The 26,240-nt window shown below is 44.2% G+C and overlaps 1 protein-coding gene and 1 pseudogene across 2 annotated transcripts in view; one reads left to right on the top strand and one right to left on the bottom strand.

The window, feature by feature from the left end:
* The window catches only part of LOC310788694 (protein kinase C beta type-like), a gene marked incomplete at its 5' end in the record, with an annotated part of 166,743 nt that extends 141,325 nt beyond the window's left edge, over positions 1 to 25,418 (top strand). Inside the window, 2 exons of the mRNA XM_083650236.1 lie at positions 16,523 to 16,663; positions 24,572 to 25,418. Of these exons, the coding sequence (XP_083506362.1) occupies positions 16,523 to 16,663; positions 24,572 to 24,760 (330 nt within the window). The 3' untranslated portion in view covers positions 24,761 to 25,418. The remainder of the gene's footprint in view (positions 1 to 16,522; positions 16,664 to 24,571) is intronic.
* Positions 6,240 to 6,701, bottom strand: LOC310788695 (ubiquitin-conjugating enzyme E2 W pseudogene; annotated as a pseudogene). Its single transcript has one exon. The product of its transcript is annotated as a ubiquitin-conjugating enzyme E2 W pseudogene (transcript).
* Positions 25,419 to 26,240: the final 822 nt, after the last annotated feature.

Genomic DNA, 26,240 nt, shown 5'->3' with positions numbered 1-26,240 from the left:
TCCAGTGCTTCGAGGTGGCCTGTGCCCTGGGGGAGGTGGCTCTGCTGCAACGAGCACAGGTGTTGGTGGGCAGCGCTCGTGCTCAGAGCCTCATCAGGAAGTACTGCGCTGATTTGGACTCGGCCACGCCCCCCTGCCCGACTCGCCCCCCGCTGGGCCGATGGGAGGCGAGGGAGCAGCAAGCTGTACAGGCAGCCAGCCAATCAGAGCACACCGACGATACTGCTGCTGAGCGAGGAGGTGAAGAAGAGAAGAGGAGAAGGACCAAAATGAAGAAGTCTCATCGCCAGGGGAAATGCTAGTCTCGCAGTAGCCAGACGTAGATACATATCTGGGGAACAACTCTTGAAAAATGTGTGACAGTAAATGAATTGACCAACAACGGACCTCCTTATTTGCGTGACACAACTCGTGGTGCGGTAGGTACATTTTGAATGATGCACCAATGCATGCAGAGAGACACGCTTGGCGCCAATTTTCGTGCGTGAAAACACTCTTGCTCTCATCCCAGCCAATCAAGCCTGAACCTGCGGCAACAACATGGACCCAACGTGAGCCCAACATAATAAAAAGTCGAGCGGAGTTTCTCTGGTTCAACACAGTTTCTTGCACTTGGCTTCGGAGGTTGCCGGTCCCTTATGGGCATCAGCATTAGGTCTGTGACAACAGTGCTTCATGACGTGGAGCCCTCCTCTTTGCTGCTGTCTGCTGAGACAGCAGCATAAAAGCTGTGGACACAAACAGACTAGACAAGCTGCTGATGAGGACGGGGTCCGTCCTGGGACCAGCCCTGGAGCCTGTGAGTGTGGTGGTCCGTCCTGGGACCAGCCCTGGAGCCTGTGAGTGTGGTGGTCTGTCCTGGGACCAGCCCTGGAGCCTGTGAGTGTGGTGGTCTGTCCTGGGACCAGCCCTGGAGCCTGTGACTGTGGTGGTCCGTCCCGGGACCAGCCCTGGAGCCTGTGAGTGGGGTGGTCTGTCCTGGGACCAGCCCTGGAGCCTGTGAGTGTGGTGGTCCGTCCTGGGACCAGCCCTGGAGCCTGTGAGTGTGGTGGTCTGTCCTGGGACCAGCGCTGGAGCCTGTGAGTGTGGTGGTCTGTCCCGGGACCAGCGCTGCAGCCTGTGAGTGTGGTGGTCGGTCCCGGGACCAGCCCTGGAGCCTGTGAGTGTGGTGGTCTGTCCCGGGACCAGCGCTGGAGCCTGTGAGTGTGGTGGTCCGTCCCGGGACCAGCGCTGGAGCCTGTGAGTGCGGTGGCTGAGAGGAGAATGTTGACCAAACTGCTCTCATCCACTCCATGCCACTCTGGCCAGGCAGAGGAGCATGTTCAGCAACAGGCTCATTCTGCCTCGGTGCACCACAGAGCTAGCCTGATATTCAGACTGCATCGTCAATTCATAAACTCATTTCCTCTTCCGTCTGAGATTGGCTCACTTCTATGAGGGGGCGGGCTTCGGTATTCCCTAACCAATCACTAGAGACCAAGGTGTCCACGGCAACCTAACCTCGCGTCACCAGGCTCTTCCCGAGGCCGGCACGTCAGGGCAGCCGCAGCAGTCTTGCTAGTCACCAGCACAAGCTAACGTAGCTAGCTAATGCTAGCCAGCTTCTCCACATTAAGCAGCCAAAGTTACTTGTCGTTTTAACGTCTTATCGTACACTGCAGTAACACTGCAGTACTAATAAGGCGTTAGTTAAAACGAAAAGTACATAGTTGGCCGACTTTGGCTGCGCAACGTGGAGAAGCTGGCTAGCATTAGCTAGCTACGTTAGCTTTGGCCACAGCTGTTTCTGTTTCTGTTGTGCATGACTGAAAACAGTGTTAGCCAATTAGCGCCCGTGATTGGATTTTCAAGAAAAGGCGTTTGCACTTGGCGATACCAGCCCAAGAAGAGGCATCACCAGGCTGAGCCGTCTAGAACTGTATGACATCAGTGATTTATGACCTCATCAGTGATGTCATAGCAGTGTGAGCTGTGATTGGTCTAGGAAAATGTTGCTGTAGTGCCCCCCTGAACAGATAGGATGATGTCACAATGACTATGACCTCGGGCTATGACATCATCAGACACGGTACTTAAAATAAATAAATAAAATAGGATCCTGTCGGTGTCACTGTATTTGTATGGTCAGATTCCTTCTGGAAAACAATTAGATTATTTTTCTAGGCCCATGCATGCATCATTGCTATTATTCAGCAATGAAACGACCCAAGACGTCATTTGTACAAGCAGCTGAATACGACGTAAAATTACATTTCAACGTTAACTGACCTCTAGCGGTCATGTGAATAACAGCCCAGTCTCAGAATTTGGTCAAAATATAACCTCGTGGGATTTGAACCTGGGGCCGCTGCCGCCTGTTGTAACCACTCGGCTATCAATTCGTTGCTGTCCCTCCCCCTAACCCACACCCGAACCATAGTCTCGCTGGCCAGCCTCCCCTCCCTTCCGTGAGAGGAGTCTGGCTGCACGTAAAACCAGGCTGCTGGCATAAGCCCTCCCCTGCTCTACAGCTGCACTCCCATTGGAGGCGTCCATTTCAGACCCTGCCGGATTTCCGCTCCCCGCTTAAGAAGCTGTGTCATTGGCTCCGACCATGTCAGAGTGGCTTCCTCTCCCTCCTCCCTGTGTGTCACTGTAAACAGTGCCCTGCCGCCGCAGTGAAAACAACAACGCTTACTATCTAGCAAGCTAATGGCAGAAACCTACACGCTAGCTCGTTGCTACACGCTGAAAATGGCAAGTTGGATTGTTGGAAACTTTTTTCCAAGGGCACTGCCGCTAAGTGCCGCACATCGCAATTCCAGAATGGTGACCAGCGCTGCAGACTCCTCTCACCGAAGGGAGGGGAGGCTGGCCAGCGAGACTACCCTAACCCTAACCCACACCCTAACCCTAACCCACACCCTAATCCTAACCCACACCCTAATCCTAAATGTTTTTGGAAGAAAAGTCGCTTTTTCAACTTGCTTTTGGGCGGAAGTCGCGTAGTACTTTTTCTCTGCCACTGACGGGCGCTAGTCTAGCAGACGTGGTATATGGTCGTATTGCAGCGATACGACGTCATTGGTCGTATGAGTTGGAGGATATGTTGTTATTATTGCACACTAGGGGTGGGAATCACCAGATGCCCTCGATATGATACTGAAACGATACTTGAGTCACGATACGATAGTATTGCGATACTGCGATATTTTCGATATTGCGATATATCGATATTGCGATATATTGAATATTGCGATATTTCGATATATTGCGATTTCTTACTTTTTCAACTGCAAATGATGTCCCCAAAGGAAAACTTTGTCAACATCTGGTTTATATAAGAACAATTTTTCAGTCTGTACATGATCTGACTTCAACCATTTTATTGCAGCAACATTGTCAAGTAGACAGACCAACAACTTTCATAGTCATGTCATAGTTGCATGCACCTGACAAACTGAACTGTTTGTTACAGTCTACTTACAGTCCACCTTAACTGGATGTGTGTGTGGACTACTGTACTTATGTAGTTTTTGAACAATGCAACTTCACTTCACTTGCACAAAACATCTTGTGCAGCCCATTCAGTAACTGGGGAATTTGTAAATTACTGTTATGACAAAACTGTTACTGTTAAAACAAAATGAAAATATGCTACCGTTTGTTTACTGCTGGCCTTGGAACTAAAGTTTATAGTAGCCCGGTGGCCTGGCATGGCCTGCAATTTTTTTTTTTTTTGCAATATCGATACATGGCGTCCAAATATCGATACAATATCGTCAGGCAAAATATCGCGATACTGTGGTGTATCGATTTTTTCCCCCACCCCTATTGCACACCTTAAAGAGGACATGAAACATTTAATCATATATGACTAGTTCATTTGCATTTCACCTCAGACAAGACAGGACACTCACTGCTTTCAAGTCTCAAATTTACCTAGATTTGCTTGAGCTTTTCACCAACTAGGGCGCTGCTAGATGATGTCACTAGCAGCTAGCACCATAGATATATATAAAGGCTAGATGGCTTAAGGCGGAGTCACCAGCGTCGTTGAACGGCCGCCATCTTGCTACAGTGCCTTTCTGGTACGTTCTATGGTAGCTGGTGACCTGCACAGACAAAAATACTCATAACTCGCTGAAATCTTGACGGATTTACAAACGGTTTGGTTTATTACAAGCATATTCCGTTCCCGAGATAGACAAAAAAAAACAAAAAAACACTAAAAACACTATTTTTTTGATGGGCTCCAAATGACACCAAAATTAAACCGAAGCATCTATGCCATGAGAGGGATTCAGGCACAAAGTTTCATGCAGTTTCATCCATTTCCCTAGGAGTTATGATCATATGATGTTGCCATACTAACCCAACAACAGATGCTCATAACTCCTAGTAGCTCCCTGTAGCAAGATGGCCGCCATGCGACGACGTCGCTCTCCATTGGCCGGCAGCGCGGGTAAGCTATCTAGCCTTTATATATATCTATGGCTAGCACTAGGTTGCCTGTTAGAATTAAAATCCTTACTACCAACACTTAACTAGCCTGTACTGTACTTTAGTGTACTGTACCGTACAGCAGAGATGGGGACTTGGACTTGAGTCACACTTAAGTCTCACTCATAGTGACTTGAGACTTGACGTGAGACTTGTCCTCAAAGACTTGAGACTTGACTTGGACTTGAGGTTTGGGACTTGTGAACAATCTTTATTTTTTAATTAATTATTTTTGGTGCATTAACATTAAGGAAATCTCTACTGATGTCATCGAATCAATGCTGCTACTGTATGCTAATAGATAAGGAGTGAGGATAATACAGTACATGCTTTGAATCCCTTAGCTTTAGCTATGCAGTGTTCTAAGCAGACCAGATGGCATCCAGCAGACGATAGAACACTCAACCATAAGAAACTTGAGACTTGACTTGGACTTGCAATAAATGACTTGTGAGCATCTCTGCTGTACAGTCAACCTAGTGACATCAAGCAGCGCCCTAGTTGGCGAAAGGGTGAAATGTTCATCTTTGTAGCAAATCGAGGTACATTTCAGACTTGAAAGCAGTGCTGTCTTGTTTGAGGTGAAATGCAAATGAACTAGAGTCACATGATCAAATGTTTAATGTCCTCTTTCAAATGCTCCAATACACAAACAAAAGCAACAAGAATCATCTTAAAACAGGAATTATAATAATCTCACTACAAGTCCACCTTGCTTGCTTTTTTGCAATACTACCAAAACAATCCATTGGGCGCGCATCTAAACGTTCCTTTAACTCAACGCCTGCCAGCGTTTAAAAACAAGTTGCCAGCTACCGCCAGCGTCTTTGATCATTTTCACTCATCTTTCAAGACCCACAGAATATTTTGTTCTTTGAATATGTAAACACTGAATATCTCAAAAGAGAGAGAGACTCTACTTTCATGGGGAGAAAACCCATTTTATTCTAGCTTCATCCGTTCTTCAGTTATCAACACTTGAATGTAGTAGGTAGTGTTCATCAAAAACGTCCGTCCGTCTGACAAAAAGCTGAGATTTTTTTTTGGTGTGTAAATTTATGATTGTTATGTTCAAGGATCCTGAACCGAATCAAATGTCTCCAAGGGCAGATACTGACCGGTGTTCCACCAAACTCTGCAGGACCTATGCATTGATTTCCCTTTCCGGCCAAACATGTCCATGGTCACAGCTTTCACTGTAACACCGATGCATGAGGGAGATTCAGCCCCGCTGTCAGTAGAGGGGAGGAGGCAGGGCCGCGCTCTGGTTGAGCCAGGTGGGCGACTTGTTCTCTGGGTGAGAGCTGACAAACTGGACTATACTAAGCTACCTGAGAGCTGAGGACTGACTTGTATACGTTTGCCAGCGCCTGGTGAAAAAGTTCTTCAGGTTTGAGAGGCTGCCCTGCTGTCATGGAGTCCGTGCTCTCAGCACAGTTGGCTGGGTAAAAAGCTGGGGTACCACCAGCGCTTTGAGCAGCAAGCTTGGAGCTTTGCTGATGGGGGAGAGAGACTGTTGCTTTCCTCTGCTTCCTGGCTTTGGTCATCCCTTACCGTCGCTTCTTTTGAACACTGGGAGTGCTGTACCATTACAACCGGCTAAAACATGCAACCAACTGCCCACAGGGAAATGCCGTCTCATCCAGCGCATGGTGTCTGTTTTATCAGTGAAGGTCAGAGTTCAAAGACCGAATGATTCAAATGTGCTTCATGTAGGTCAGTAGGACTTCTTCTCGGATGACTACAAAGTTTGTACATTAGCACGTATCATCATGATACCCCCATTTTGTCTCCTTTGGATTTTGGTGACACGTCCTGACGTATAAGGAGTTATCAGGTGGTCGTCTCTTTTCTTTGCAGCTGGCCAACATGCTGATGATGCTCAGACAAAGGGAATGCACTGAGAGGGCTGGAGACCAGTCTTCTGTTAGAATAGACAGACAGATGTGGCCATTGCTATACACATGAGGGTGGACAGGTATATTCTCTCCCGTGAACATGACCTGAGGGGAATCGAAAGGATATCGACTAGTAAATTTGAAAAGCAGCTGCAATCTCTCTCCTTCATACAGTGTGCCAGGTGCTCCCTCCATGTCTACAATCCACTGTGTCAGGGTGTTCCCCACACTGTTTTCATTCAGTGTCATTCCTGGAGGTGGATCATTTTGCAGAGATAATAGGTCCTTTTGTAGTCTTTTCTGCATAAACGCCATGATAGAAACCCCTCTGCCAAAGAGTTACTTATGCATAGACATTGTGTGACATCATCAGTGATGTCATAAATCACTGATGGCTCTTGGGTGATGTCACTCTTGACATTGTGATGTCGAGCAAATTGTGATGTCATCAGTGAGTGATGTCTGATGACATCACAATTGCTCGAGTGACATCACTGGTGACATCACCAATTCTATACACTAGCGGACCCGTGGGGACCCCCCTGTGAGTTATGCTGCGTTCCTTTATCGCAAAAGAACTGGGATGTGGAGGCTAATGACGAGGCTATGACGTCACATCTGTTTTGTTAGCGTTCCATTTGCAGAAAAGTTGAGCTGGGAAGTTCACTGTTCACTGGTCAGATCCACTCGCTATCCAGGCTAGCCATTGTTAGCAATAACAGTTGATAACAAGGCATTTCGTGGCATTTTGCGCATACAAACACTGCAGCCTCATGTCCACACAGATAGAAGTAGGCCGTGCTGTGTGTACAGCTGATTTAATGAGACACAAACTCAAATGATGTCATAGACATTGTGACATCGTCAGTGATGTCATAACTCCTTCCCTGCAGATACGATGAGTAGGACCAGTGCAACTCGAGATCTCGACATCCCCAATGCTATGCATATCAGTGAATCATGTGATCAGTAGAGCTGGGTATTGTGGAGGAAAAATCCACCTGCAATGTCCTGCTGATTGATCAATAATGACATATCCGTTTTAAATGTTCATAGGAGGTTTTCTTTATTTCCACAATCATGTCTCCGTGCACGGAGGTCTCCTCTTGACTACATTTGTCAATGCAAGCGCCCCGCATCATTGTTTACAACAGTTCATATACTAAAACCAATGTTGCCCGCCCCCCAGCGTGGAGGGCAGTGATTTTCCACTACTGTCTAAAAGTTCCATTCAGCCTAGTAAGTTTCCATTCAGCCATGTAGCTAATCTGATGTTGAACAAATCCAGTCTATAGTCACAACAAGACACAGGTTCTCACAGGAAAACTCTGCACAGCAATCTTCTGCAATGACTGAAGAACACAGTTCACAAAATACACCTTAGAATTGTCATACTTAATAATTAATCAATCAATACACACTTGATCAATAATTTGCCATTACAATTCCACACTTTTGATAAGAATAAATCATTATTATCAATATTAAAAATAAATTATTGATAACAAACTATAAGTTCAAACACAGTCAAAGAAAACTAACATAACTATTATCCTTAACTTGTTAGAAAAAAATGTATCATCTCACACATCTATATAGATTAAAATGTCCCTATGTGTTCACAATCACAATTAATAAGTCCTTCATTTCGGTTACTTACTTAATACTTAATCCATACTTATGTTACAATGTATCATTTGCTCAAATCAAACTCTTGGCGATGCTAAATATCAAATTAAGCATGATTATTTACCCAAGAGTTCATATCATAAACGAAGTGTGTCAGAGGTCAATGGCCTTTTTTATTGTTCCACACTTTTGGCATATATTTTTTCTTCTTAAAAACACACAGTTTACACATTTCTGATAATTGGCTCCTGTTCACTGGTGTTGGATCCTGGTAATCGAAGTCACTAAATCGTTTTGGCCCGCCTCCCACTTCGTCCTCCACTATCCACTCATATCAGCAAGCCGCTATTCACATTTCATACAAAAACATTCTCACAGGCTACAAATGTTTTTTTCTTCTTTTTTCGGGTTTCTTACTACAATTGTTGACGATTTCCAAACCTCTGGCAGACATAGGCTACACACCAAGTGCACTTTGGCATGCAGCCCACTCAGAGGCTGGGAAATTGAACCCACGACCCAATTTTGATGCAAATGGTCAATCTAGTCTATTTTACAAGTCCAAGTCATGTCTCAAGTCTTAGTCCTCCTCTCCGCTCTCCAGTCACACTGGAGTCCCCTTTCTCCTGTCTAACTGGTGTACAATAACATTGCCTTCAACGATCACACACCTTTCACCGTCAAACATCACTCATTCACACTGTGTTCACACTCCCCTGTCTCCTATGACTCCAAAACGTTTTTTTTTAATACACATGATCACAGTTTTTACACAAACCACGCAAAGTACGACTCTCTGCATCCGATTCGTCATGGGGAAACCGTCTGTGGTCCAGCTCACGCATGTGTGTGTGTGTGTGGAAAGCCTAAGCTAATTGCGCTGGTGAAGGATATGGGGGGGGCTGGATCTCAGCATCTGGCATTGGAGATCGTCCCATGGTGATTGTCCAATCTGATTGTCTCAGTCTGCTTGTCCATCTGATTGTCTCAGTCACACAGGCACACAAAACACATACACCACAACAACAAAAACTTAAAAACAAAACAAAAAACAGACACAAAAACAAAAGCTGCTTACCCCCTTTGACAGATGCGTTATTTAACGCATGTGTCAATTAATTTAGCAGTTTTTCTATATACTTATTTTTCAGAGAGAGACACCCTTTAACTTGTCTCTGCCTCTCTCAATCCTCTTGGGAAATGTGTGTGCGCTATGCACTGTGGTTATCTGGAGGGTGCTGCAGGTTTCAAGGCTTCAGGCTGAGAAGCGGGGGGGGAGAGAAATCTCAGTGTGTTCACAAACATTTACCTTTTCGCTTGGCAATAAGGGTTTTCCAGGCCAAAAAAAAAACATAACTTCTATTAAACAATACTGTACTAATGCAAAAAAGTACTTTTGCTCTGTGTGCATTGCATGTACATAATGTATACAGTGTGTGATTCTCTTACTAAAACAATGGTTTGTCAAACAACTGTAACATGCAAATGTTCATGTGTGTCATTACTTATCTGCTCATAATTGGTGTCTTTGGAGAAAATTCTGCTGTGAACTCCTCCACCCTCAACTGGCTTGCGTCTCCGGCCGTGTCAGTCTCTCGCCTGTGATTGACCAGCGCCTCACACCCTCTCCGCTCCGTCTTGATTCGCTTCGTTGAGTCCTCTCCGCTGTTAAACTGTCCAGGTCGCGTCAACCTCCGGGCCAAGCCTATGAATCGAAAACTCCACGGCAGTCATATATTCTTTTACAGCAAGCAAACCACTCATATGCATTTCTGTAGCCGTCACACCGGTGTGGTGAAACACTTACACGGGAGGGAGAGATTTTACTCTCTCCCATTGCTGGCCGCTAGCTGCGGTGTTCAGGGCTGTAGTGGCTGCTGGTACGGATGCTGCTGCCGGTTCCCTGGCTGAAGCCTGCCCGGAGTGTTGATCGTCTGGCTGGAGCCTGGACCGCTGGTGGTCTTCAGTGTAGTTGAGCCTGGCGCTGACTCTCAGTCTGCTACATGGTGGTGGTGAGGCACGGGTCAATTTCCAGGTTGAGACCTTTTAAGACACATTAAGAGACACTAGCGAAAGATTAAACTCCTCACATAATAAATGATATGTATGGCCGTATGTATTGCTTCTGGCAGACATACTTTCTTTTCCCCTTCATAAATGTGTTGCTGTTGTTTTTCTGTGGTTCTTCAAAACCACCTAGACCATAACTTTTATACAGTCTATATTTCCCTCTAAATGTGGCGTGTAGGTCTGCTTGAGACAAATGTGCTTTCCTATGTGTATTTCGCCCTCTGCAAATACAAACCCATAGCTCCTCGTGAGCTTTCTCTAAACAACTGTGGTTTTGTTTGTGTGTGCGAAATCAAAACCAATACCTTATGATATTACCAATAAAAACAAAATAACAACCATCTTTTGTAGGCAGGTATGGGTTAAAATAAAACATAACTGTGGATCCACATAACAAAGTAAACAACCCTGTTTGTCCCCTGCCGGCCGGCTTATCTACACACATATGAACGTTTAAGCCCCAAAATAAAAAGTTGAATTTGAACGTTTAGCCCCTGTTTAACGCTTGCATCCCAAAACAAAAAGTTCAATTTGAACGTTTAGCCCCACAACAAAAAGTTCAACTTGAACATTTAGCCCCAAAACAAAAAGTTTAGTTTGTGAACTTTGTGACTCCTCTTCCTCTCATTTTTCTCATTCAGAAATTTCTCATTCATATCTCAGTCATTTCCCATTCATTTCCCATTCATTTTTCTAATTTTTTTTCTTCCTCAATGAGCCTCACTGCTCAGTTTCACCCACACTCTCCCCTTTTTTTTATTTCACCTTTTTTGTTCAAAGGAAAGAGACCTTTTAAAAACAACTTTTCTTTTTTCCTTTTTTTTTTTTTACATATAATTTATACCTCCTTTCGCAACGCTCAGGTCTGGGTATGTGTTTTTTTCCACTACTGCAGTTTTTAGACGCTAAGTATACCTTTCAACTTACGTCGACGCCAGGTATACCTTTCAACCTGCGTATTACTGTTTGCCCGTCGACAAACAGGCCGATTTTCCTTCTCTAAATCTTGCCCAAATATGAGTCGGCTAATAGTAAGCTCCTCTTACACGTGCGTTCTAACCTAACGCATCGCCTCACCCTCTCGGCAGTGAGTATATCCGATAACGGCAATAGTGAGTTTTATTTAATATTATCTCACGCGAGCATCCCCGGGACCCCGCACTCCCCTCAAAGGCAATGAATTGCCCAGGCAGAAGTTACATCCGTTCTCCACTACACAATCCCCCAGACCTGTACCTTTTACCAAAAATTGCAATTACCTATGTTTTAAAACCAACTGTATAACATTATTCTAAATTTCACAGCTACTTAATTTGACATAAAACCGATCAATCAACATTGCATTCAGTGTGTATTTGCCTCACCAGGTTCCGCAGATCACAGCGCTGGGCTACATTCCTCCGCATGTCGACTCCTGCTCTCTTAGCATTAATCGAGCTTTCAGGTCCAACTTTGACAGGAGGTTATCACCAGTCGACATGCCAGAGGTCCGCATCCCAGTCGTGAGATCCCGGACCGAGCCCCCAAGTTGTGGAGGAAAAATCCACCTGCAATGTCCTGCTGATTGATCAATAATGACATATCCGTTTTAAATGTTCATAGGAGGTTTTCTTTATTTCCACAATCATGTCTCCGTGCACGGAGGTCTCCTCTTGACTACATTTGTCAATGCAAGCGCCCCGCATCATTGTTTACAACAGTTCATATACTAAAACCAATGTTGCCCGCCCCCCAGCGTGGAGGGCAGTGATTTTCCACTACTGTCTAAAAGTTCCATTCAGCCTAGTAAGTTTCCATTCAGCCATGTAGCTAATCTGATGTTGAACAAATCCAGTCTATAGTCACAACAAGACACAGGTTCTCACAGGAAAACTCTGCACAGCAATCTTCTGCAATGACTGAAGAACACAGTTCACAAAATACACCTTAGAATTGTCATACTTAATAATTAATCAATCAATACACACTTGATCAATAATTTGCCATTACAGTATCGCCAAATCCAGCCAATCAGCGTCGGGTACAATCAAATCCAAATCCACCGGGAAGAACGGCGAAAATGTATTTTCCGCTGATTCGCTGTTATTGGGTCTATTTCTGCAATAACTGCACTTACAGCTGTAAACCCGACCAACGTTGACATTACTGCTCGTTGCTTCGCAAGCCCGAGAGCCATGAGAGCAGCCATTACAGTTACCATGTCAACTACGAGGCAAATCTCTGATTGGCCCGCGCACTTTGTAATTTATTTAGCCTCCTGCCAGATAGCTACTGTAAATAAGTATTTGTTCTTAACTAACTTGCCTGGTAAAATAAAGGTTTATGATGAATTAGCGGGCTGTAAAATAAAAACATTTACAGAGAAGAACAATTATACTATTAATATAATATGCTGTAAAATACTGTGGGTAGAAGGGGGGTAAAAAGTCATGGATATCAAATAAACTGAACTAACCTGTTAAAAGTATAGAAAAGATTAGAAAGAGGAAGAGTCTACTAGGGTTAGATAAACACTATCTGCACAAGTACAATGCAAGTGTGCGTCTCTAGATCGGTTTGTGATTTAAAGGTTTAAATCTTGCATGCCGTGTGTGTGTGTGTGTGTGTGTGTGCATGTGTGTGTGCATGTGTGTGTGTGTGTGTGTGTGCGTGTGTGTGCTCTACATGCATGTACATGTGTGTGAACTCAAGTGTGGAAAGTGAGTGATCAGGGACCTTTCCACTCCCCTGCTTCCACCCTAACCAGCATCTATATTTCATGGCCAGCGAGGACACACACACACATGCGCACACACACACACACACACACACACACACACACGCGCACACACACACACACACACAGCTACTGTAGTTGTCTTGTGCTAGCTACATGATGTGTTGAACTCTACATGATTCTACAGCAAAGCCTAATCGTGCACATTTGTCCTTACACGTGTGCAGGCAGGCAGGCAGGCAGGCAGCCAGGCAGGCAGGCAGGCAGCCAGGCAGGCAGGCAGGCAGGCAGGCAGGCAGGCAGGCAGGCAGGCAGGCAGGCAGGCAGGCAGGCAGGCAGCCATTGTTCGTCCTCCTGTGTTCAACAACCAGACACTAAAAGAGTGATAATGGAAAAAGCATGCAAGGAGAAATGGACAAGGGAGAGAGAGAGAGAGCTGCCCGCTATGCTCACTAATGCCAGGATCAGACTACACGATATTTTTTGTCGTTCACGATGTCACCATGTCAGACGAGGCCATCATACTGCCATAAATTCGTGACATGTCTTGGTCGGGAGACTGGCCACACTACAAGTTTATTCTCACTTAACACCGACAGAGCATCGTACGCCACCGTCATCACGTCGTCTGCAGTCGTCAGCGAGTTCACAGGTCGTCGGGGAGGCGGACCTGTGAACGAAATCTCCCAGCATGCAATACATTGACAAGAAATAGCAACCAAATCAGCCTAAATAGGCTAAAGTGGTAGATAGAAATAATGTTTATGTTAGCACTACATGCAATTGTAGAACATTTCAATATTGGACAAAATAAAATATTGAAATCCAAACACAACCCTATGTGAAACATATATGTAATCCAGGTGCTATATATATCCCTTGTAGAATTAACGTTATTTGGATGAGTGACAGCCTCTACTGTGATGCACTGTGATGTCCGCTCCAGCCTCGAATAAGACTTGGCTTACTTCATGTGCACGCCCACTATTTTCTTGCCCGCTGCTGCGAGATGAGAAGGAAGAGAAACGAGCATGCAGCCGACTCTTCTGAGCCCATGTTATTTGTAGTGAGCAATGCCCATTGCCCAGGCGTTTAAACGCAAATTAAAACACCCTGGCCTTTTTATCTCTTTTATTCTTTTGAGCGGAGCGGAGCGGGCGAAATCTGTATCGAGCGGGGAGGCGTTATTTCGAATCGCACATAGGTTACGCAAAAACCGCCTGTGCCCGCCTACGCAGCAGTCAAGCGCCGGGATTGGCCAGGAGCAAGTCTTTTCTCTTCTTTTGACAGCTGGAATCTCCCACACCACAAATCGATTTCATCAACCAACTGAATTGCGGACATTGAAATTAATTATAAGTGTATTAACGCCAATGAAAACGTAACACAAGCTTTTAACACACAATCGATTTTTAAACATTTATTTCAAAACATATTGTAAAATTCAGGCCTTGTCAGCGAAGTGACATGTTGTTTAACCTGCAAATGAAAACTATAAGCGGGGAGCGGTCTCCCCAGGACCTGATACCTGTCTTCCGGGGTGTCACACTAGGCGAAACCATGTCCAAAAGACTGACATGCCAGTCTTTTCGTCAGGGCGTCGTGAGGCGTCCTAGACGTCCCGACTGGTCCCGACGCTGGTCTTTGATTATGTCACACTACAAGAGGTGAAGACGGCCGATCGTCGTCCCCGACGGTCATATTCGGGCCCGACGCTGAAAATCTGTCGCGCACGACCAAATCGGTCTAATATCGGGCTGAATTCGTGTAGTCTGAACCAGGCATAACCCTACAAACACTCAATTACATTTGGATTTTTCATCTAAGAAAATGTCTTTTCTGGTGTGTGTGTGTGTGTGTGTGTGTGTGTGTGTGTGTGTGCGTGTGTGTGTGTTGTAAGGTAAATGTTATTTTAGTGCTAATGTAATGTAAGTTATCACTGCTGCTCCTGAGGGAGGCACGCCCACACACACACACACACACTTCACGTCACGTGGTCCTGTTCTTAAAGCTTGGTGTACACATACATCGTAAATTAGTCTTCATTATGCCTGTGGGTAAAAAAAACAAAAAAACACCACCAGCTATATATTTATTCACAGGACCGCCTATAGGGGTGTGTGTGGGTGTGTGTGTGTGTGTGTGTGTGTGTGTGTGTGTGTGTGTGTGTGGGTGGGTGGGTGGGTGGGTGTGGGTGTGTGTGTGTGTGTGTGTGTGTGTGGGTGGGTGTCTGATTTGATTTGTGAAAGAGAGAGAGAGAATGGGATTAATAATTGTACACAGCGAATGATTCTAGCATTAGAATACGGAGAAATATATCAATGAATGTATGAAACGTTACAGTATTACAATAAGAGTGCGAGAATATGTGCATTGCAAGATGAGATCTGTCAAAGAAAATATTAAATATGCGCACTATGAAATAACCCACTGAATGGTAGATTTCAGATAGTAATGTCAAAGTCATGTCTATCCTTTAACTCTCTCATATCTCACATAGTCCATATGTACTCATATGTATGGTATTATGTATGTAAGTTCATGCTTTATTTGAGTCATATACATAACCCTAAGTAGCCTTATATTAGCCTGGAGAACTTGATGTATTTTAAATGGCTAGTAGTCACTATATATATACAGTGTATATACTGTATATATATATATATATATGTATGTGTGTGTGTGTGTGTGTGTGTGTGTGTGTGTGTGTGTGTGTGTATGTATATATGTGTATATATATATGTGTATATAAACTTGCTCAGTACTGTAGAAAATATCTATTCTATACATGCAATATAACAATGTGAATATAAAGAAAAACTGTATAAAATAGCAGCATATCTCAATACTACAATAAGGCGGCCAGCGGTTCGGCACCGGCTCACAATCGCCCAACTGTTAGAGAGAGAAAAGTGATGGAGTCCTATGTTCCTATCACCACAAAGTACAATTTCCGCCTAAACTAAAGCTATATTTACAGGACTTTAATTCATTATCTTTTTAGGTAAATCATTTTCTGACTATTTGGTGAAGTAGGGCAGCCACCTGGTTCATACCTCGGCAAATCTGATGAGGAAAAGAGTGAGCATTCTCAAGTTATTGGCTTTCTTGTCACCTTTCCCCTATTCGGACTGGCCTAATTTGGCTCTTTTTCAGGGATTGGGGTAGTTCTTGTGCAATACAATATATCAACATGCAATATTCTTTTTACTACCTCAGCAGTATTTTATTAGTATTTTATTATTGTTTTGTTCCTGCTTTTTTTGCCCCCCGTCTAGGTGTCAAGTGTCCTTATCTGTTATGTTGCTGTTGTTGTTTTTTCTTAAATATTTTTTAATTATTTACGTGTGATTTTAATGCACTGTCAGCTGAAGCACTCTTAATTTCGTTGTATGGGGAACTGTGCAATGACAATAAAGGCTATTCTATTCTATGCTATTCTAAAGAACAGCCAAAAAAAAAAAAATTCCCCCAATTTTTTTTTGTGACAACATTAATGGGAGACCCTAAAGATAAGAAAAATCATTGTTGTCATTTGTTCTACCTCGGTTAAGGGGTATCTCAAAAACTAAAGCCTTTTTTGAGGACTTGCTGTTAGACTATGTGCGAAGCGCGGCGCTAGAAATGCCTTCAACAAATAAAGCCAGGAGGAACAGAAGGAAGGAAGGATGTAAACAAATAGAAGTAAGTCTGTCTCTTAACCCTTTCCTTCCCTCTGTCTGACCAGCTGATGACAAAGCATCCTGCGAAGCGGCTGGGCTGTGGTCCGGAGGGGGAACGGGACATCCGGGAGCACGGCTTCTTCCGCTACATGGACTGGGAGAAGCTGGAGAACAAGGAGGTGCAGCCGCCGTTCAAACCCAAAGCTGTAAGTGTGACGCCCAGCCCGGCTTAACCCCTTACCCCTGACCATTAGACTATACTTCTGATACCTTTACACTCCCAACTCCTCACCCTTCATTAGACTATACTTCTGATACCTTTACACTCCCAACTCCTCACCCTTCATTAGACTAGACATCTGATACCTTTACACTCCCAACTCCTCACGCTTCATTAGACTATACTTCTGATACCTTTACACTCCCAACTCCTCACCCTTCATTAGGCTAGACTTCTGATACCTTTACACTCCCAACTCCTCACCCTTCATTAGACTATACTTCTGATACCTTTACACTCCCAACTCCTCACCCTTCATTAGACTGGACTTCTGATACCTTTACACTCCCAACTCCTCACCCTTCATTAGACTAGACATCTGATACCTTTACACTCCCAACTCCTCACCCTTCATTAGACTAGACTTCTGATACCTTTACACTCCCAACTCCTCACCCTTCATTAGACTAGACTTCTGATACCTTTACACTCCCAACTCCTCACCCTTCATTAGGCTAGACTTCTGATACCTTTACATTCCCAACTCCTCAACCTTCATTAGACTAGACTTCTGATACCTTTACACTCCCAACTCCTCAACCTTCATTAGACTAGACTTCTGATACCTTTACACTCCCAACTCCTCAACCTTCATTAGACTAGACATCTGATACCTTTACACTCCCAACTCCTCACCCTTCATTAGACTAGACTTCTGATACCTTTACACTCCCAACTCCTCAACCTTCATTAGACTAGACTTCTGATACCTTTACACTCCAACTCCTCACCCTTCATTAGACTATACTTCTGATACCTTTACACTCCCAACTCCTCACCCTTCATTAGACTAGACATCTGATACCTTTACACTCCCAACTCCTCACCCTTCATTAGACTAGACTTCTGATACCTTTACACTCCCAACTCCTCACCCTTCATTAGACTATACTTCTGATACCTTTACACTCCCAACTCCTCACCCTTCATTAGACTAGACTTCTGATACCTTTACACTCCCAACTCCTCACCCTTCATTAGGCTAGACTTCTGATACCTTTACACTCCCAACTCCTCACCCTTCATTAGACTATACTTCTGATACCTTTACACTCCCAACTCCTCACCCTTCATTAGACTATACTTCTGATACCTTTACACTCCCAACTCCTCACCCTTCATTAGGCTAGACTTCTGATACCTTTACACTCCCAACTCCTCACCCTTCATTAGACTATACTTCTGATACCTTTACACTCCCAACTCCTCACCCTTCATTAGGCTAGACTTCTGATACCTTTACACTCCCAACTCCTCACCCTTCATTAGGCTAGACTTCTGATACCTTTACACTCCCAACTCCTCACCCTTCATTAGACTATACTTCTGATACCTTTACACTCCCAACTCCTCACCCTTCATTAGACTAGACTTCTGATACCTTTACACTCCCAACTCCTCACCCTTCATTAGGCTAGACTTCTGATACCTTTACACTCCCAACTCCTCACCCTTCATTAGGCTAGACTTCTGATACCTTTACACTCCCAACTCCTCACCCTTCATTAGGCTAGACTTCTGATACCTTTACACTCCCAACTCCTCACCCTTCATTAGGCTAGACTTCTGATACCTTTACACTCCCAACTCCTCACCCTTCATTAGGCTAGACTTCTGATACCTTTACACTCCCAACTCCTCAGTGCTTGTGTGGACGCAATCGTTATGGAGGAAAACCCCAGTTTTCAAAAATACCCGTGTACGTGTGGACTAGGCCTAACAGCGACGCTCACTTCAGCCTCTTACCTTTTGAGCTGGCGAAGCATGAGTAAGGAAGTGCCTATCTGAGTTTAACTCCTCCCCTCCTTTCATTCTAACTTCCTCGGCATTCGTTCAACTCTTTCTCTCTCTGTCTCTGTCCCTTCTTCTGTTTGGGGTAATACGCTCAGGTAAGTCTGGAAATCATGATGGTGGTGGTGGTGGTGGTGATGATGACGAGGATGAGGATGATGCTCCTTGTGGCGATGAGGAGGAGGAAGATGATGTTGATGATAATGTGTTGGATGAGGTTGATGATTGTAGGATGTTGACGTTGACAAAGGCAGTGATGAGTTGTTGCTTGTTGAGTGTAGTTGCTTGTTCTAACTTCACTACCATGCGCTTTTGAGTACAGGGTTCATAGACCCAAGTGTGGTCGACTTTTCTCATCCATAGAGGAGAATGGAATACCTTCAACATGCCAACCCTCAAACATATCATCCATAAAGGAGCATGGAATACCTTCAACATGTCAACCCTCAAACATATCATCCATAAAGGAGCATGGAATACCTTCAACATGTCAACCCTCAAACATATCATCCATAAAGGAGCATGGAATACCTTCAACATGCCAACCCTCAAACATATCATCCATAAAGGAGCATGGAATACCTTCAACATGTCAACCCTCAAACATATCATCCATAAAGGAGCATGGAATACCTTCAACATGCCAACCCTCAAACATATCATCCATAAAGAAGCATGGAATACCTTCAACATGTCAACCCTCTATCATCTCATCCATAAAGGAGCATGGAATACCTTCAACATGCTAACCCTCAAACATCTCATCCATAAAGGAGCATGGAATACCTTCAACATGCCAACCCTCAAACATATCATCCATAAAGAAGCATGGAATACCTTCAACATGTCAACCCTCTATCATCTCATCCATAAAGGAGCATGGAATACCTTCAACATGCTAACCCTCAAACATATCATCCATAAAGGAGCATGGAATACCTTCAACATGCCAACCCTCAAACATATCATCCATAAAGGAGCATGGAATACCTTCAACATGTCAACCCTCAAACATATCATCCATAAAGGAGCATGGAATACCTTCAACATGCCAACCCTCAAACATATCCATAAAGGAGCATGGAATACCTTCAACATGCCAACCCTCAAACATATCATCCATAAAGGAGCATGGAATACCTTCAACTTGCCAACCCTCAAACATATCATCCATAAAGGAGCATGGAATACCTTCAACATGCTAACCCTCAAACATCTCATCCATAAAGGAGCATGGAATACCTTCAACATGCCAACCCTCAAACATCTCATCCATAAAGGAGCATGGAATACCTTCAACATGTCAACCCTCAAACATATCATCCATAAAGGAGCATGGAATACCTTCAACATGCCAACCCTCAAACATATCATCCATAAAGGAGCATGGAATACCTTCAACATGCTAACCCTCAAACATATCATCCATAAAGGAGCATGGAATACCTTCAACATGCCAACCCTCTATCATCTCATCCATAAAGGAGCATGGAATACCTTCAACATGCTAACCCTCAAACATATCATCCATAAAGGAGCATGGAATACCTTCAACATGCCAACCCTCTATCATCTCATCCATAAAGGAGCATGGAATACCTTCAACATGCCAACCCTCAAACATCTCATCCATAAAGGAGCATGGAATACCTTCAACATGCCAACCCTCAAACATATCATCCATAAAGGAGCATGGAATACCTTCAACATGCCAACCCTCAAACATATCATCCATAAAGGAGCATGGAATACCTTCAACATGCCAACCCTCAAACATTTCATCCATAAAGGAGCATGGAATACCTTCAACATGCCAACCCTCAAACATATCATCCATAAAGAAGCATGGAATACCTTCAACATGCCAACCCTCTATCATCTCATCCATAAAGGAGCATGGAATACCTTCAACATGCTAACCCTCAAACATCTCATCCATAAAGGAGCATGGAATACCTTCAACATGCTAACCCTCAAACATATCATCCATAAAGGAGCATGGAATACCTTCAACATGCCAACCCTCAAACATATCATCCATAAAGGAGCATGGAATACCTTCAACATGCCAACCCTCTATCATCTCATCCATAAAGGAGCATGGAATACCTTCAACATGCCAACCCTCAAACATTTCATCCATAAAGGAGCATGGAATACCTTCAACATGCCAACCCTCAAACATATCATCCATAAAGAAGCATGGAATACCTTCAACATGCCAACCCTCAAACATATCATCCATAAAGGAGCATGGAATACCTTCAACATGCCAACCCTCAAACATCTCATCCATAAAGAAGCATGGAATACCTTCAACATGCCAACCCTCAAACATCTCATCCATAAAGGAGCATGGAATACCTTCAACATGACAATCACCAAACTTGGAGGTATGAGGTTTTCACCCAACAGCGAGGAAGGACCAGAACAGGAAGACAGAGAGGGGAGTTAGGAGACCTTAAAATGTGTGGCAGAGTCGGCTAAGAGCGCGCGCGTCATTCTTATGCATTCTGTCTCTGTGGTCCAACAAAATTCATTTGATGATCATAACTACAGTCAGGATGATGTCATCTCATATGCACTGGCACGCACGCACACACACACACACACACACACACACACACACACACAGATACAGTACACAAATACACACACAAGCCTGTGTTGAACACCCACATGTAAAAGCACACATTTACTCAGATATACAACCATGCTGCCACATACACACACATACACACAAACACACACGCACACTCGCACCGCAACATGTACACACACACACACACACACACACACACACACAGCCTTGGGCCACACTGCCGCTAAAGAGTTTTTCTGAGTTGAGCTTTTTATGCAGCTGTCTTGGCCCGCTGGGGCTCTCTTGCTCTCCCTCTCTCTCTCTCTCTTGCTCTCCTTCCCTCTCTTTCTCTCTCAACCTCTCTCTCCCTCTCTCTCTGTGTTCTATGCTGGATCACAGAGGAATAGAGCTATGTGTATGCAAGCATCTGTGTTCGTATGTGTGCACAAAGATACGGATGCACGATATTGCATTTTTTTTGCCAATATCCGATATTTTCCAACTCTTTTGGCCGATACATGCACACATTTTTCCCCACCTAATTTCAGAGAAGGGTGCGCTCGGGTGCGCTCCTCTGATGCATCTACTAACACATGTTCTCTGGTCTCTCTTTCCTCTGTGTCTCTGTCTCTCTCTCTCTCTCTGTGTGTGTGTGTGTGTGTGTCTCTCTCTGTCTCTCTCTCTCTCTCTCTGTGTGTGTGTCTCTCTGTCTCTCTCTCTCTCTCTCTCTCTCTGTGTGTGTGTGTCTCTCTCTGTCTCTCTCTCTCTCTCTCTCTGCTCTTCCTACTGGGAAGAATGATTGTATGAATCAAGGTTCAGATGTGTTCTTTTGCATAAACTGATGTGTTTACCCTGCATAAAAGCTCAGGGGGAAAACGGTTGAGTGTAGCAGCTGAAAGTGGTTGTTTGATCTTTTTCGGTGTGAGGCTGTACTATAAGGACTTACTTGAGCAACATGCATTTGGATGGCCTTGTGCCATTGGTATTTCTCTATACCTCCAAATGTTGTTTTTGCTGATATTCTCTTTCAAACAGTCTGGATGCTTCTACGATCGCTTGTATTCTTGATTGATTGATTGATTGATTGAACATCCAATCGGTCGGTTGACACTTGATTGATTCCTCCCAACGGATGTCATGCCGACATGATGAACTTTTGAACGTTAGCTTTTGTCTCCACCCGTTGTCTGTCTGTCTGTCTGTCTGTCTGTCTGTCTGTCCATCCATCCAGCCATCTACTTTACGCTCACTAAAGCAACCCACATCTCCATCCACCCATCCATCACTCTGCCACCATGCATCCACCCTTCCACAGCCCCCCCCCCACCCAGCCATGCTCTCATCCACACATTTTCACTTGTGTTTCTCTCTGTGTGTGTTCACAGTTGTCTCATGTGTTTCTGTTTATCTGCATGCTGGAGAGATCAGTCTCAAATGAAAAGCCTAGCCTCTATATGCAGTGCACTACGTTTAACAGAAAGGGCCCCCTTGAACTCTTTCAGCCTCCAAACCAACCCATTGAAACACATTACCCGCTCGTATTGTGTTTTCCTTAAAAGGGCATTTCACCAAAAAACAATGGCAGCAACAAGCCTCATTTAGCTTTTAATTCTTAAAGGTATACTATGCAACTACCCTCAAAGACATCAACTTTAGCCCACTAAATACTGTGGAAAACACCATCTGAGCCCAGGTCTGCTGCACATGTATCATCTCCCAGATTTCCCCAAACTGTAAATAGTCTGGCTTCATTCCATTTGCTTTTCCGAGTTCTAGAGATTTAATGAGTTTGTAGTTCTATCTAGAGATTTAATGAGTTTGTAGTTCTAGAGATTTTAATGAGTTTGTAGTTTTCCTCTGGGCAATGTTGTCAGAGGACACAAATCCTTGTGTTAATTAAAGCTCAATGCGGCGATGTAGATGTGTGTGTGTGTGTGTGTGTGTGAGAGAGTGTGTGTGTGTGTGTGTGTGTGAGAGAGTGTGTGTGTGTGTGTGTGTGTGAGTGTGTGTGTGTGTGTAGGGGGGGGTCACCCTCGTGAGGGATGCTGTCGGGGAAATATAGTCTTCAAGTTAATAACTTATTTTATACACTTAGACAGACACACATCTCACGGGCAAATAAGCTCTCGCCGACTTCCCCAGTCGTCACACTGAGGAAAGAAGTGAACTGAAATGAACAGAAACGAACAATGACTTTTATTCCAAATTGCTAAACCAAACATTACCTAATGTGAATCTCTCTGTATTAAAAAAAAACAATGCTAATAATGACATTGATTGGTAATGCATAGGGATCGTTTCTTTTCTGCCATACTAAGATGTGTACTCCCTAATTTTGAGTAGGTGTTTCATTTTTCAAAAAGTAGATCTCACTTAAAGGAACACTCCGCCCATTTTCAACCAGCTTTGTATCATTAGAACATCAGTAGTACAGAAAACTGTAAACTGTTTTGAAGTCTGTCATTTAATTTGACAGTTGTTGAGTGTTAAAGTGTGGACCAGTGACATCACTGGTCCACACTAACTAAAATTATTAACTCATTAACTCAAATCAACTCTCAATAACTGTCAAACTAGATGAATGATGAATAGTTTGACAGTTATTGAGAGTTGATTTGAGTTAATGAGTTATTAATTTGAGAAAGTGTGGACCACACTTTAACACTCAATAACTGTCAAATTAAATGATAATAATATATATAATATAGTGTACCCTTGAATGAAAACGGAATCAAATGTTTTGACACAGCGCACCGCTTCCCGGTGCTCTTCTGCCTGCTAGCTGATGGTCTGATTTGTTTCTTCATACCCAGGCAGGTCTCTGCAGCTGCAGCGCACAATTAACCAACAATTAGACCCTAATTGTTGAGCCCTTTCTGATGTGACATTTTTAGAGATTCAAATCATCAAACCCAAGCTTTACAACCAAAGATATCAAGCTAAAAGCCCCAAGTGAAAAGCTCTTTTTTGGCAAGTCTGTTGCAACCACAGTGAGATTTAAGTAGATGATTTTTTGAGGGGGGTGAAATGCACCTTTATTAAATAAACATGTGTTCAGCAGTAATAGCATTGCTTCATGGCTGGAACATGAGTGGAACATGAGTGGAACATGAGTGGAACATGAGTGGAACATGAGTGCACTGCCACAGGTCCGGCTGTCATTTGAGACTGGGATGTCTTCTTTGTTGTGTTTTGATTTGCAGTTGAATACGTTTCAAATATCTGACAAAGACAAAAGAGACACGAGGTGCGCTTGATTCAACAGCTCTCGGTGAACGAAACTGAATCAAGCGCGTCCCGAGTTCAGATGTTTGCTCCAATATTTGAAACCCATGTTCAAACGATGTCTCACACCCCGGTTCCACCGGCCACCCCCTCCCCCCTTCTTGTGTTTGTTTCATCCTCCCTTCCTCATTCTCCACCCCCTCCCCCTCCCCCTCCCTCCCTACCTACCCTCAACAGTGCGGCCGAGACGCGGAGAACTTTGACCGCTTTTTCACGCGCCACCCGCCGGTGCTGACGCCTCCCGACCAGGAAGTGATTGAGAACCTGGACCAGGACGAGTTCCAGGGATTCTCCTTTATCAACGCACAGTACCCGGAAACTGGTGCCACCCCCACGGCCACCGAGCAGGCAGCCGGGGTAGCTTAGGCCACTGCCTGATCAGTACACACAGGCTTGATTTCATCAAAGGCACAGACAGATATACACACAGATGCACACACAGACCCACGTTTCTCCATTGTCCACCCTGAACACACTCGCCTTCTTAAAACCATCCTGCCACCTCATCTCACATTCTGTCTGGTTCTGCCGTCCTGTCTGGCCTCCAGCCCGCGGTGGGCGTTTTCAGAAACTACAACGTTGACATCATAAACAGCCAATCAGGAATGCCGCTGGCAAAACGGTAAATGGCTCTCCCGCTCGAGCAGTAACGTCAACGTTTGTCAAGTTTACAGTTACACAGCCATAAGTGCAGTTATTGCAGACAAACAACAATTAAACAAGAACAGTGGTAGGCAACAGAGGAGCTTCTCGGCGGAAAAGACCTTTTCGCCGTTCTTCCGAGTGCATTTGGATTTGCTGATTGGCTGAAGGACTGGATCTGGTGACGCTGATTGGCTGAAGGAGTTGTCTGTCAAGGCAAGTAACTCACACCCACTGAAATGACTGGACTGCTTGGGAGTCCAGATGGAACTGCAGAACAAAACGGAATGTGATCTCACATATCACACACACACACACACACACACGCACACACAAAAGCCCTTTAAACATACAGTTGTTTCTCATTTAGTTTGGCGACTTTGCTGTGGTAAATTGGGGGCTGTTATTTAAATGTTCTCTTTGTTCTTTACAAAAGCCCCCCTCACTGCTGTGGCAGTACAGTGCTGTGGCAGCAGTGCACTGCCACAGCAGTGAGGGTACTGCTGCTGCCACGACAGAGTGGCCAAACAAAATGTGAAACAACTGTATAAACACACAGTCTACTCAAGCAGTCACATAATACACACATATCTCATTCACACTGCAAGCAACTTGGTTGATGGGTCACTCTGTTCTGAATCTCCGGTTGCCTTTTATAGTCAGTGAAAAATAAGCAATGTATTCAAACAAATCATGTATTTTCTGCTCTCTCACACATTTTAAGGACTCTTTTCTTGAAATTTAATTGCATGAATTAATCAATAGAGTTGTCCAGGGACAGCAGAGCTATTCCCGGACAATAGCAAACATCCACACATCAGTATTATTATGCTGTTCTCACGAAGAGCTCTATTATTTGGAATAGTAGTAGGAGAGTTATATAGTAAAGACTTTGTACTGTAAGTGAGTCACTAGTTTCCAATAAGAACATAGTCAGGATTAGCTTGAAGCGTGAAGTTTTTGCATTTACATTTTCGCATCAAGATGCATCAGTGGGGAAATAAAATTAAAAAAAGTCGCCCCCGAAACGTCTTTGCATTCAGCTCACACAGTTCTGTAGGATATGAATGGACCGGTCACACAGTTCTGTAGGATATGAATTGACTGGTCACACAGTTCTGTAGGATATGAATTGACTGGTCACACAGTTCTGTAGGATATGAATTGACTGGTCACACAGTTCTGTAGGATATGAATTGACTGG

This window comes from Poromitra crassiceps (genome assembly GCF_964638095.1).
Source record: "Poromitra crassiceps genome assembly, chromosome: 13".
In the NCBI taxonomy this organism is placed as follows: Eukaryota; Metazoa; Chordata; class Actinopteri; order Beryciformes; family Melamphaidae; genus Poromitra; species Poromitra crassiceps.
Note: the sequence above shows the minus strand (reverse complement) of the source record. Positions and strands in the feature narration are given on the sequence as shown.